Source organism: Argiope bruennichi, chromosome X2 (genome assembly GCF_947563725.1).
Source record: "Argiope bruennichi chromosome X2, qqArgBrue1.1, whole genome shotgun sequence".
Classification (NCBI taxonomy): domain Eukaryota; kingdom Metazoa; phylum Arthropoda; class Arachnida; order Araneae; family Araneidae; genus Argiope; species Argiope bruennichi.
In genome coordinates this window covers 58,182,489-58,197,931 of record NC_079163.1, presented here as the reverse complement: position 1 = coordinate 58,197,931, position 15,443 = coordinate 58,182,489, and the positions used below count along the sequence as shown (strand labels likewise).

General features: G+C 28.4%; 1 protein-coding gene across 3 annotated transcripts in view; it reads left to right on the top strand.

Annotated features, from left to right (window-relative positions):
* Positions 1-674: 674 nt before the first annotated feature.
* The window catches only part of LOC129960629 (protein prune homolog 2-like), a 37,010-nt gene continuing 22,241 nt past the window's right edge, over positions 675-15,443 (top strand). The window contains exons 1-3 of one of the 3 annotated variants that reach the window (XM_056074172.1): positions 675-729; positions 4,135-4,379; positions 14,745-14,870. In XM_056074172.1, the coding sequence (XP_055930147.1) occupies positions 4,315-4,379; positions 14,745-14,870 (191 nt within the window). In that variant the 5' untranslated portion in view covers positions 675-729; positions 4,135-4,314. Of the gene's footprint in view, positions 730-4,134; positions 4,380-11,918; positions 12,029-14,744; positions 14,871-15,443 lie in introns of those variants that run through there. The other 2 variants (XM_056074173.1, XM_056074174.1) reach the window with 2 other exon arrangements.

The following is a 15,443-nucleotide window of genomic DNA, read 5'->3' as shown; positions in this document are numbered from 1 at the left end:
ATTTACTACAAAACATGTCTACCACATCCTATTTATTTCCGAAAGAACAAGGTGTTAGTTCTGTAAAGACATTAGGTATTCATTAGGACAACCAAAAGAAGATTGCTTTACGTATAAGGTAAAGATCAAGCCTAAGGACTCTTTTTCAAAAAGGGAAGTGCTGTCAGAAATATCGAGTCTTTATGATCCACTTGGACTTTTAGGTCCTCTCATTACCAAGACAAAAATATTTATCCAAGGACTTTGGAAGATAAAATTGGACTGGAATGAAAAATTAAAATTTGATGCAATGACAGAATGGAAAAGGTTCTACATAAAATTCTCGGAAGTAAACAACTTCAGAATTCAAAAGTTTATTCTACTTCCTGATGCAGTTTACATTGAGATTCATGGATTTTTCTGGCGAATCAGAACGTGCTTATGCTGCTGTTGTCTATTTAAAATGTTTCACCCAATCTGGACAGTTTAAAACTAGTCTAGTGTGCAGCAAATCCAGAGTGGCTCCATTCAAGTCATTTACCATTCCCCGACTTGAACTGTGTGCACCGTTGCTGTTGTCCAGATTAGTGAAAAAGATAGTTCCAATTCTGCAATTACTCATTGATGTTGTGGACGGACTCTACTATTGTTTTGGTATGAATCAAGACAGAGCCCTATAATCTAAAAACATTTGTCAGCAATAGAGTTGCGGAAATCCAAACACTCGCATCAGATTGCCATAGGAAACATGTAAGTAGCAAAAACAATCCTGCTGACATTATTTCTAAAGGATGCAGTGCAGATGAACTCATAAGGAATACAATGTGGTTTCTGATCCAGATGAACTTACTGATGAACCAGTAGACAATCAATCCATGCAGGATTTTGCCTTTCCTGATGAACTAAAATATGTTGCGACTCTGAACATTGACTTTCTTCCAAATTTTTATGATAAACTCTTTAATAAAATACAAATAATTCAATAATAAATTACAAGTAATTTCATAAAATTAATTAGAATAGTTAGCTTTATTTTCAGGTTAATTAATAACACTAAAGCTAAAGAGTGTCGTAATAAGGTAAATAAATATTTAATTACTGAGGAGCTGCAAAGAAGTACTGAATATTTAGCTAGTGTAGCACAGTTGAGTGAATTTAAATCAGAAATAGATGCGCTAAATAAAGGTAAAAATATTTCAAAAACTAGTAAGTTAAGATCTTTAGATCCATTCTTAGATGAAAAAGGATTACTTAGAGTTGGCGGTTGACTTAAAAATTCTGACTTGCCATTTGAATCTAAACATCAAATAATTTTACCCAGTAAGTTTGCATTCACTAAGTTACCTTTTGAGCATGTACATAAAAAATTTCTACATATTGATGCACAAGGTTTGTTACATCAAAATACAATACTGGCCCTTAAATGGTAAAGGAAAATTGTCCATGACTGTATTAGATGTTTTAGGCAAAGGCCTAGGATGTTTGAACAGTTAATGGGAAATTTACCTTCAGAGAGAGTAACTCCAAGTTCTCCATTTTTAAATTCTGGGGTAGATTTTTGTGGCACTTTTCATATAAAGTTTAAAAACCAAAGAAAGGGAATATATTCAAAGGTTTATGTAGCGATTTTTGTATGTTTATCAACTAAAGCTATTCACCTAGAAACGGTAACAGATTTGACGACAGAAGCTTTCATTGCATCTTTAAAGAGATTCTGCGCCCGTAGAGGCCGCATTGCAACATTGATGTCGGATAATGCATCTAATTTCAAGGGTGAAGCTTCAGAATTAAATCACTTAAAAAAACTAGTTTGTCAGACTAATGAGACTTTAGCCATATACCTATCCGCAGAATCAATCCAATAGAAATGTATTCCTCTTTGTTCCCCCATTTTGGAGTTTATGGGAGGTAGGAGTAAAATCATTTAAACACCATCTTTATAAAACTTTAGCTAACAGTAAAATAACTATTGAAGAACTGGAAACAATAGTAATTCAGATTGAAGGTATATTTAATTTAGTCCCTTAATTCCATTATCAGATAACATTAATGAATATGAAGTTTTAACTCAAGCGAATGTGATGCGAGAGTACCAAAATCGTACTCTTGGCCCTAGTTGGCACTACTGAAAGCAAGAGACGCTCTCTCCCGGCTTAAAATCGCTGAATTCGAAATCAGCGGGCTTGTCCATGGCAAGTGCTATCAGAAACAACAACATTACTTATTATAATTTTATCTGCATGTATTTGCAAAGATTTATACAATATTTTCTTTCTCTCTCTTCCTGTATTTTTTTATTATTTAATTTGCAGCGAAACTGCATTTAATATTAGCGAAATGAAATTCAAAACAAACCTTTGTCATATTTTCAACTTACAAACTATATTAACAGATGCGAATATCCGGTGCTAAAAACAATATGAGAATAGTGAAATTGCTTCTTTCAAAGCTGCTAGACTTCTTTTATACAATATTAAAAAAAATGGAGATATTTATTTTCTAATTTTAATCATCAATTTTATAATCATTAAAGAAAAATTTAATTAGGAAATTCCAATTTGGGACAACAAAATTTATTTTATAATTTAAAATTGGAATGTAAGAAATTCTATAATACCATAATGTAATAAAATCACATTCTAAATTTTAAAATTCCAATTTATTCCAAAATTGATTATTTTATTGTAAATAGTCCTTGTACAGCAGTTTGGTGTTGGTTTGGGATTTTTTTTTATACTAAACAAACCAGAATTTATTTGTAGAATGTAATAATGAACCCGTAATCTATAAAATGGAAGTTGATTTCCAATAGCATAATTGCATTCAACAGTGAAATTTTAGAATTAATAATTATTTTTGATTGTTATTGATTTGGATCAAATTTTGGAAACCTCGCTTCATCGCTGAAATTTTAAAAATCAACAGCATTATGATAACGTGCTAAATATTCATGGAAGCTTCAAAAAAGGTTTTAAAATATGCATATGTGTTTCATTTATATTTAAAGATTTAGATGAAATTTATTTTAAGAAACTTACATTTCTTTACAAGGGTTTATGAAATGACTTTGTGATAAGTATATTTAAGGGACCCAAAGTGATTATGTTGCAAGAATATCATTTTGAATTGCAAAATTTTAGTCTTTTCACTTTACACAATTCGTGTCTTGAAGTGAAGGGCATTTAAAATGAAAGGCCTTGCTAAAAATATCTTTTTGCGTTATTTATTGTATAAAATCTTCAATGGGGAAGTTATCTATAAATTTAAAAGAGAAAATGAAAATTAGTTTCTTATTTCCTAGTCTTCTAAATTCAGATACAGAAATCCTATGCTGAAAATGTATTTTAAAATATTTTACCTCTAAATATCACTTTTGATCTACATAATCAAATTTTTTCATTTGGATTCCTTTAGTTTGATTTTCTTTTATTAGTAAGCAAATTTTCTGAAAGGAACTGTTCAAATTCAGTTGAACCATTCAATCAACAGAATCATTCATCAATAAAGACGCTACTAACTTTCATAATTAGAAAGTCAAACAATTAAAATTATCAATTTCTGAGTGAAATTGAACATTTTTTGTTTCGACCTTTGTAATTGAATATTTTTGAAAATATAAACTTTTTACGTTTTTTATCTTCAGAAGAGTTATTTGTTTTGATTGTGACTCGCTTTTGCATTCTTTAAATTATTTCTGTTTGCAGCTACTTTCCTTGTTTCTATACACCATGCAGTTCTGCGCTGTTTTGTTATTACAAAATGGATATTTTCAAAAATTAACTATTTTTTCTATTTTCTTTCACTTTTATGATGTCAATTAATAATGAAGGAAAAAATATATTTTATTAGTATCTTATGCTTTTGTTAAGTTATATCTATTTTTCGGGAAGCGGTTTGCTGCTATCAGGAAAAAAAAATGGAAAAAATGTCTGGTCTGAGTACTCCTCCACTCATTTTTGGCGCTAAAACCGTCCACTGCACCAAATACTCTCAAAGACAAAAATAAATTTAGCAGGTGAGAAAGGTCAATGACTATTCCCCCAAAAAAGCCTTCAAATCCTGTCAAAAACTTACTCCGATTTCTTAATACACTGGGGATTTTCGAGCCTCAATAAAATTCACTTCCATCTGTCTTTATTGTTATTATTTTTCCAGTTTCCATTTATGTCTCTGAACAAATGTGCAGCACTGGATGTATCGATCCCAAGCCTGCGCTTGCGCCTTCTCCGTTTACTCCTCCGCTTTTGCAACTAGGATGGTGAGAGGCATCGGATTTCTCAAGATCTCACAAAACATCCCACATCATTGAATAACAACCGTAGAAAGACGAGTAGAATGCCTTCTTTTGATGACGACCTTCTACAACTGGAATTCATAGTACCCAAGAGAACAGAAAAGAGGTAACTACGTTTATTTTGATTTATATCTCAGGATGAAATTTGTTGATACATCTTGACATCTAGGGATGGTGATGTTCGTTTCTTTGAATGATAAGTGGGATGAGAACTATTTTTAGTTCTCGGTTGAAATTTGAAATACGCTAATGTCTGGATATACGAATAGAACCTAGATAATATAAATCTAGATAGATATAGATTTTGATAATATAGACGTAGTGTTTTAAAAATAGATTCCTCTTTGTTCCATGACATTTTTCGCAGTGTTAGCGCTGCGTATATTGAAATGAATTCTATAACTGACCATAAATTTCGATGTTTCAAATGTTAAATGTCACAACATGGCATTTTTATATCAAGATTTTTTTCCTATTAGTTCAGTATTTCAAATATCATCAATTTTTTTTTTTTTTAAAAAAAAACCCTTTTCTTCATGAATTAATTTTTGATCAATTAATTTTTCAAAATTATTTCATTTGATGTTTTATGAGGTTATTAGTCAGAGAGAAAAAAAGAAATTAATAATTATGGCTAAAAATGCGTGTATATACATATAAATAAATATGTATGTACGTATATATATTCACACACACACACATATATATATAATACAAGAGAAATTCCAAGTAAAAATAAAATAATAAAATTTTAAAAATAATTAAAATAATTAGTAATAATTTAAAAATAATTTTTAAAAATTTAATATAAAAGCAGAAAATACAATGATTCCTTTTTGCAGATCACATTGATTTCATACCCTGGTGGCCAATTAATACGTTGATCACATTGATTTCCTTTTTTATAATTAACATACATGCACTCTAAATTAAAAATTGTGTTGTTCTTATTTTGATATTTGATGTGATAATCTTGGGATTGAAAAATAGCAGAAAAAGTATAGATTTTCAAGCTACATATTGTGTGTTTTATCATCTGATGAAATGGTAAAAGAATAATATAACAATATTTTTTTTAATCTGGTAAAATTATTGAATAATTCAATATTCAATGCCATCTTATCGTAAATGCTATAAATATTAGGTAGAAAAAAAGCCAGTATAACTTTATTTAGTAAGAAAAAAAATGTGGTAGTCTGTTCAATACCTAAAATTACCTATTAAAAAGCACAGAATTTTAAATTGTATGAATTCGTATTTAATTTTAAAGCTTTTTCTTTACAAGCTAAATTGATATGAATTTTTTTGCTTTTGATTATTGGTCAGTTTGTTTAAGTAATATAAAAGCACTAATTCATTATATTTAAACTGTAATAAAAATTTAGGTATAGCCTTATGTATGCAGTATTCTTTCTCACCAATATTTAATCTATTGTTTAAAGTTAAAAATAATGCTAATATAATAAATTATATTTTAAAAGTATTTAACAGAAAATTCTTTCTTATGAACGAGCATTAAAAGCTATAATTTATAATTTACTATAATAAAATTTTTCGACTATTCTTCGAAGTTTGCTTTTTACCAGGAAAGTAAATTAACGGCAAATAGGATGGGAAACCAATTTTAAGAGGGTTAAATGAATGATTCATTGCCATTAAAGATGTAAATACTTTATTTAACCTTCAATGCTCATTTTTTTAACATTCATCAGAAGCTTTAAGTATAGGATACCGTAAAAAATACAGGAGCTGTAATTTTAAAGATTTAAGTCTCAAAATGAACAAGTGTTTAGTCAAATATATGAATTAATATTAATATTAATTAAAATTTTCTGATTTAAAAATATTTTTACTTTAAATGAAAGCTGTAGGGAATAAATTATTTTATTAATTAAATTACTCCAAAATTAATTTTTAAGGGCCTAAGGGTTATCGATGCAACAGAATTACATCAACTTTGGTTTATTTCTATATACTAATCATTAATTTTAAAAAATCGTGCATTTGTTTAAAAATAATATGCACCTAAATATTTTAATGCAAATCTTTTATTACAACTTATCTTATGAAACTTATTATTGCTTAGTCATAATTCATAGTTAATCTAGTTATCATTAACACATACATCGAAAAAGGTTAAAAATTCAAGACGCAAACTAATTTTCAAATTTGTTCAAGACTGATTCTGATATAAAATTTTGAAGGCTTTGAGGAAGTGAAATCCTCGTAATTTCATAATTACTAGTAGCATTGCATAGAGTATGAAAAAAAACCATAGAACAGAGAGTTAACCCTTTAAAGGGCCATTTTTTTCTAGTCATATTATGTTAAAATACTTTTAGGCTTGGAATTAGAATAAGAAAAGGGATTCATTTAGCTTATTAGATAAATTTAATTTGATTAATTAATTAATTTGGTTAATTAATAATTAAGTAACAAATCAAGGCACATCATTTTGTCTGAGATAAAGAACTGAAGCATCTAAGTTTCTGACTTACTAAAACAAATTGTCAGAACTTATGCCAACCTACATAATTTCATACAAAGATTGATAAATTTGGTGGGCAGCATACTTTCCACGGCCCTAGAAAGGGTAAAGGTAAAGTTAACATTTTTTATAATTAAATTACCCTGGAAAATCCATCGAGTATTCTCTATTTTAAATTACGTAAATTCTAAAGTGTTTTATACAATCCATATCATTTTCTGTAATCTTACATAAACATTTGTAAACATAATTTAATAATTAATAATAAAAATATGTATAAAAATAATGTATTTATATGAACACAGTGCTAAAATAAATTTTATATTTTAAAAGCACTTATTTTCTTGAGTTTTATTGTTAATTGAATTACAATTCTTACGTCAGGAGGTTCAGTATTTTTTCCCTTGTATGCTTTCACTTGCAATTTTTGTCTAATTCAACAGTTTAGATTATATATCTATTATTTTAAGACTTATAGGATATTTTTTTCATGTTTTTGCCTTTCTAAACAATAGCATCAATTGTTTACATTTTTTCTAACGCATAATGATTACTATTCGAAAAGCATTTTGTCAAGATTGATGAGCCGGCCAACACGTTGAGAAATGTGATATTTTGTAACAAAAAATTGCAAGAATACGTTTAGAAGACTCTTGGCTTATTTGTCGGATGAATTTATAAGTAGGCATTATTATATCTATTTTCTCAATTTTCTACGTGTATAATAGTTGAATAATGGTTAGTATCTTCTGAAATGGATCTTCATAAGCATATGATTCAATAAGCATGACCTCCCTTCTCTAGGGATATAATAATGGTGACGTTGCCTAGTTAAATTGCACGGTGACGTACCCTCTTGGAGAGACGTACTTCCTTAAAGATGGATTGGTGTTGAATATTTTCTATGAACCACAGTATTCATATTTGTTATCTGCGGCGATGTCCTAGTTATTCAATTTCATCTGGCGACTAGTATCAGGGTGAATAGCCATTTTGACTTAATATACAGCTAATGTATAGTGCAAACAGTGCTACAAATCTCTGAGATTAGAGTGCGCAAACAGTACTACAAATCTTTGAGGTTGATTACTAATGAGGGCTTGAAGCAAGCCTTCCAGTATTTTTAATATCTCATATATTGATATCTTATTAATATATATCATAATTTAATATCATAATTTTTAATATTAATATCTAATTTTTAATATATTTTTTAATTCTTCTCTCATAAGTATGCATCTCTTTCCATAAAAATGGATTTCAATGAAGAATTTCAAATGAGTTACGATGTCTCCTCAACTTAAATTACTTTTCCTAAATTTTGTCAAGAGTTACCACCTTTTTAATGGCAAATTTCCACTCTTAGATTTGTTGAGTCAAATGCGCCAAGTTATTTGACAGAATATTATTAATAGATTTCATCCCTCTATACTAGTGTTAAAGAAGCTTTCTTGGTGCCTAACTTTCGCTTAAAACTGCATAATTATAGATATGTTCTGAAAGATGCAGACACTAGAACTCATAATATTGGCGGTCTACTGATTTCAAATTTATTTCGAACACACTACCTTCTTTTCTACAAAATATGGCTGTGCAAGTTCATACAAGAAGTTTGGCTGGGTCTTCAGTAACTTTTTGTCATCCCTTGTGATGTATTTAATCAAAGACAGTTCAGAAAGTAGAACAATTTCTCAGACTTTTTTTATTAGTCGTTTATTTCAAAAGACTTAATATTTTGTGAGGTCTGGATAGTTCAAATTATTTTAGGAGATAGATTGAACAGTTTATTTCTAATAAGTGTCTTTACCTCCTCAATAATGAGGAGATAACATACTACCATGAGTCCACGCGGATATTCCGCCGTCTTGATCTGTCCATTTGTTCTTCTGAAATGCAATTTGCAGTTGGAAATAATCCATTTAATAGTAATCACATCCCCTAAATAGTGTCCCAAATTGATAATATCGATGCAATTCGCATGATCATTTTTTTAATGCTGTAGTATGCGCTTACTGACGCTCCCCCCCCCATTTTTATAACTGTAACCTCATATGCTTCTCATGCATATTCTCATGCATGCATCTAAGAAATTTATATACTTAAACTGATTATATTGAACGAATTCTAATTATAAATTTCTTTATACTTTGGAAAAAAGGGAACAGTAATTGTTGAGAACTCGAAAAAGAACCAGCTTGAGGTTTCAAGTTATACTTAACTTTATCGGTATGCAATGTTAAATAAAAGCAGGCGTTGCAATGAATAAATTGTCGTCATGAATCAACATGATGTTATTTGGGGCAGAAAATCGGAGGCATGTGTAGGTGACAAATCAATATCTGTAACATTTTTTCTAATGGCACAAACATTGGTAGACTTCAATAGTTTCTAAGTGTCCCATGCAGATTTTTGGTAGTAAATGGATATTCGCTTTTGTTACTAACTGTTTTAATAGGGTACTTTATTTTAATAATACGATAGGAACATTTCTCATATTGTTTTCCAAATGTGGTAATTACATCGTTTAATTTCCTGAATCCTAAATTAATTAAACCAGACTATTCATTACACAGCCTAAATATCAAAAATCGTAACATGTACGTTTTGCTTTTAAAAATCTGTTACAATCAAGAATGTTCTTCTGTGCACAAAATTGCCTTTAAATTGACAAGCACCTATTGGGCAAAAAATGACTTTTTGATCATGCGGGGAGATTTTCAAATATATATGTAAATCTCTTGAGAAGGCTCAGTGGTTATTACTTGTTTGTATATTTCACTCAGTGCATTTTTCAAACTATGCAAGATCTGTTATCCAATTTCATAATTCAAGTATAGTGAAATATAGTGCATGCATATTTGAAATGTCACATTAGATACTGAAATTTGTTTTAGCTTACTTAATTTTTTTAGTAAGTTGAGAATTTGAAATTACTTATGAATGTTAGTTCTTAATTCATCGTATCATGCATAATTTATTTAGTTATGAGACTTGAATTTTTGTAAAGCATAAATAGTGAAATGACTTTTATTTCGCTAGATTTCGTTCATGTTTATAAAGAAGAGATTTCGTAATTGATTTTTCACTGAATCATTATTATTCTAGAATTTTGAAACACCATACACGTGTACTTTCGATAACAATACACTTCATTAGTAATTATATTTTGATTTCACAAGAGTGGTGTCATCGAAATGGAATCTGAGGATAAAACTGATTTTTAAAAATCTGATATTTATAATAATGATTTATATATTTGAAACTATAGATGTAAAAGTTCTTAAAATCCAAAAAAAAAAAAAAAAAAAAATTAGTTCATATGAAAAAGTATTTACAATTTTTTAACATTTATTATTTATTTATTTTCGAAAAATAAAATTAAAATAAGAATTTAATATTTAATCCATTGCCTCATCTATGATGTGTTTACTTATGAAACTTTCATAATTCATGTGATGTTTCTAATCAGATCTTCAGAAACATTTTACTCTCGTGGCCAACTTTTGAAAGTAAATGTACTCGTGATCTCATTCTTATCTATACAAGCTTGTCGCGATTCAAAAATCATATAAAGCAAATAAAAAAGTAAGCATGATTTAATAACAAATGGAAGGAAATGAAAGTTTTAAATATTTATTTACCTAACTAATGAAATGCCTCAACTCCAAATAATTTTCTCAATCCTTCTTTGCATGATGGTGGAAGTTTCCATCATAACATTTAGTGAACAAAAATTGTTCTCAGAATAGGTGCACTGCCAATTGGTCATTGCTGGCAACTTTTTCACGACTATTGCGTAATAAGGAACGTAGCTGTCAAAAAAAAAAAAAAAATCAAATGTCACAATCATTATAGCGGGTTTGAACTAGTCATTCCGCTGTTTGTTGTGGTTGGAAGAAATGTGCGATTTCTTGAATATTTTTTATAACTAACCTGAGATACTTTTGTTAATAAAAGTGATAATGAGTGAAAAAAAGATTTGTTTTTTGTGTTTCCGTTATTTTCTGTGTAATTTATATCGAATGCTCCAAATAATCTTCCCAAGACTTTGTGACAGAAATTTACATCACTATGCAGTTGTTTCACTTCTAATGTTTGACGAAAATGTTTTTACTGTATATTTATTTTATATTATTTTTGTAGAGAAATTTAGAAGAGAGGATCATTGAAGATTGGCCAAAAGTAGGTGGGCCACTCCGGTGCAATTACTTCTAAATGCAAAGAGTATTCTATAATCCCATACAGTAAATGTGGAATTAATTTGTGTCTAAATAAGAATAATTGTTTTTTAATTATCATCAGGAATAAAAATGATACAAAGATATACTATTTTATTATTTTTTTTGTACTGAGCTTAACATGTAAATTTGTATGATGATGGATACTTCCATCATACTGCTCTTAAATTATTTTGTATTATATATTTATATCAGGATTTTTTAAACATTTTTCCTTTATTTTGGAGCATGAATTATAGCACCCTGATTTATTTCGCAATAAAAGAAAAAGTCATGCAAAGAAGTGTTAAATATTCTTGGTTCCAAATATTTAAAAATCGTGAAGGTTTTAGCGATCTAGTCGTTTAAAAAACTCTATGTAAAAGAATTCTTGCGTAAAAACTATTAAAAGGTATTTTGTGTCTTAGTGAAAATATGATCGATTTAATTAAATTTGCCTCGTATTAAGCCTAGCGTTACTCTGCTTATCATATCATCAAAGCCTTATATTGATTTAATTTAAAAAATGTGCCTCGAAAGTGGATCAAATCAATTAAACGGTGTCACTTCGAAGGGAATGCTCCCGTCGAATCTCTTCAGTCGTTGCAAAAATGGGTTTCTATGGTTACTACTGCTGTTATGCAGCTGAGTTGCCAGATTTTGCGAAGGAGCTAAATTAGATTAAATAAAGCAGGTGCCTCAAGGAAAATGAAATTTCATTGCGTAATCTTTAGTGGATGACTTTTTTCGCAGTTTATTAAGATGTGTGGAATTAATGACGAAGTTTATTAGGGGGACAGGATTAGTGCGTTGAATCATGTGAAACGATTTTTCGGAGATCAATGTATACGGTGGCGCTCTGGACTTCCCCACGCGCATGCTTCCTTAGAAGAGGCTGATTTTTGTTTACTTAGTAGAACTAGATTCTTGAGAACTCTTGGGAGGCGAATTATTTCAAAGGATGGTGATTCGGCAACAAAAAAAAATTCAGTTTGATTTTCAAAAGTTACTGATTGAAAAGAATTCTTCTTACAAGATTAAATAAGTAATGTAATACGAATTTTTTTGTTTGTTTGTTTCATTCCTATACATTTTTTAAGTTCAATCTAGCAGATATATTTAAGTCAATCCAATTTTTATTTCTTTATAATTACATGCAATTTATTTTTGTAGCAATTTTTGATTTTTTTTATATCAATCTAATATTTGATTTTTTCTTCTAGTATATTTTAAGTTAAATCATTAAGTGGTACTAAAAATTATCAGAATTAAGAAAAAGTTTCAAGTATTAAGAATTTTTACCTATATTTACAAAACTAAATAGTTTAAAACTATATCTTTAATATTTTAAAATTTTTGATTTAATAATTTGAATCGCATATTATACAAATGAGATATTATTTTCTACACAAATAATATGGTAAATGGAATTATAAATTTCTTTTTATGATCCACTTCCTTAGTTCAAGAGAGAATATCATTCTTATTCATAGAAACACATCTTGGGTAATTTCCTAGACATTATGAAAAAGTATCAAATAATTCACACTTTTTCAAAACGATTGTTTTTAATCACTTAAATCTTCATTCTCCCCTAAAAATTATAATGTAAAAGTGGTTATTCTATGTGCATTGGAAGGGTCTGTTTGCTATCATTCATTAAAAGAAAAGTAAACTGTTTCTAAAATAAAGCATTTTGTTACCCTATTCATGTTCAATTATATTTTATAAATGAGTGTTTACCTATTTGTTTTTAATAGTTCATTTAATGAAACTGCCTGATTTTTTTAAGTTCCGTTTTTGAAGATTAAAAAATTGGGTAAAAAAAGTTTTCTGAAAAGTATTTAATTTTTTAATTAAAAAAATCTTTAAAATATCATATATGTTATTTCTTAAATCTTATTCTAAAATATATGCACAGTTAATATTTCAATTATAAACATTTATTAAATATTTCATTTCAAAATCAATTAATCAAAATAATGCAATACTGATTAAACATCTTTTATAATTTCCTTAAAAAAAACTCTTTATCATTCATAGTTTTCAAATAGTCAATTTTCAATAGTCAAAAGTTTTTCTTTAGCATTCATATCATAAAAATTTATAATAAAGAAATCGTAGTTTTTGTAATAAACGGTACAAATAAATTGCTGGATAATTTCAAAATATCGAATGAACTACGTATGTTTCGCATCATGAATACAGACAGCCAAGAGGGAACAAATTTTAAAAATGGTATATTAATTATTTCGTTAAGAATACCCAAAATTCACGGGTATATTTTTATTTATTTATTTATTTATTTATTTTTTTTTTTTTTTTTTGTCTCTCACTTAAGATACGCCACTTGAAGTTTGCCTATTGATAAGTATCAACCTAGACTCAAACAGTGGCATTCAGACATGATTTACTCAGCAGTTATGACAGTGTTTATTCGAATAGATTGTTTCAAACGCTATTGTATAAATATTTTTCAACATCTAGAATACTTTTAAATAAATAAGTGTTGCGTGTAGAATCAGAACCTCAAAAGAAACTGAAATTAATATTAACATGTTATAACTAAAAAAAAATACACTTTTCAGAAAATCAAACAAAATTTTGTATTAATTATTATTATGAGTGAATAACCAATGTTGATGAGAATATAAACTGTTTGTAATCACAGGATAATTTAATAAAAAAATGGTTTTGATTTTCAAGCATTATATTTATTTCTGTAACAATTAAAATGTAATGTTATTCGAAACTCCTTTTTTATTATCATTATTAAAAGTCGTTTTTTTAAATTTATCTATTTTCTCGTAAAGTGGAACTGAGGTTTCGAAATTATTGCTACCGGTTCGTTTGAGTGTAAGGGGGCTAGATGAATGAAGTTGGTTATGTAATCTTTATGCTAAATTTATACATCTATTTTTTACATATTTACCGAATTTATACCTCTAAATTTGGTAAATCTGTGAAAAGGAAGAATGCCTGTAAGTCTGTGTATATGGTGATTCAATAACTCAAAGCGCGAGGAAATTTCCCAAGTTGTATTAAAATTATGTATATAGGTTTGTATCAAATTTTATAAAATATATGTTACAGAAACATATATTAATGGAACGGAATTGTTAATCTGTCATTCAACCCCTGCTTATGTGGACACGATAACTCGAAAACGCTACTTGTCAGAATCACAAAAGTGAAAAAATGTCATTTAATTAAATTATTATATTTTTTGAGTTATAGCGTTTACATGCATGAGAAATTACAGACTGACAGATGATCAACCTCATAAAGGATTTAGTTTCAAATTTGATAAGAAAATACATTATACTTTCTTAACGTGTAAACCAAGTTTTATCTATTTAGCTCTATTCGTTTTATAATTATCATTTTGAATTGTACTTGGATATCCGTCAGAAAGACATAATCTGAATAGATTTAACTCCGCATTTGTTAAAGAGTCCGCATACCAAATTTCACGTGTCTAGCATTCACAAACTAACGGACATAATTCAAAAAAGGACTCAGGGAGGTCTGAAACGGGGAGATTTGTCAAAACCTCGAGTTGAATTTTTTGGACGAACATAATTCTTTCTCTTTGTATACTTCATACAGCAGAAAGTAAAAATTGTGAATCTCTATAATTTTTTATAGAATCCACAAATTTTTTATGCGGCGTTAGATGAGAGAGTTGAGGAGGAGTTTCGATATTGTTAAATCTTATTATCAAAATATGTCATAGTTGAAAAATATTATCTCTGTTTGATTTCAGCATGACAGAGGATTTAACCCCTAGCGTTGTTCTGAAGAATAACCGACTGACGAAGCCAAAAGATTGCGATGCGGACGTAGTGAGTGGAAAAGCATCGCCAGACAGTTGCGAAACTTCTAAGGATTGGTAAAATACCTTGTTTTCTCCCCTTCTTTAGAGCAATTGTTTAGAAAAAGGGAAATGAAGGAGAAATCTTCGGGGGGGGGGATGCATAAAACGACAATTGATGTCTATCAATTTATTTTGAATTTCTAGCAGCGAATGAGAGAGAAAGATGAGTATAGCCCCTAAATGTTACATTTTTATCCCCCTCTTTCGAATTAAACAGATGTATTTAATTTACTTTAAAATTATTCTTAAGCACATACCTGTGATACTATGTGTGTAAGCTATACTTGTAATATAATATGAAATCTATGTAAAAGTTAAAAATGTAGGAAACATCAATCGAAAGAATTAAAGAATTTACTTTCAGTATATGCTAGTTTAATGGGGCTTTATACATTGTAATAGTTAACATTGTAATTTTTTAAGACTATTTAAAAAGTTGTAAAAGTTAACATTGTAATATTTTAAGACTATTTAAAAAGTTGTAAAAGTTAACATTGTAATATTTAAAGACTATTTAAAAAGTTGTAAAAGTTAACATTGTAATATTTTAAGACTATTTAAAAAGTTGTAAAAATTAACATTATAATA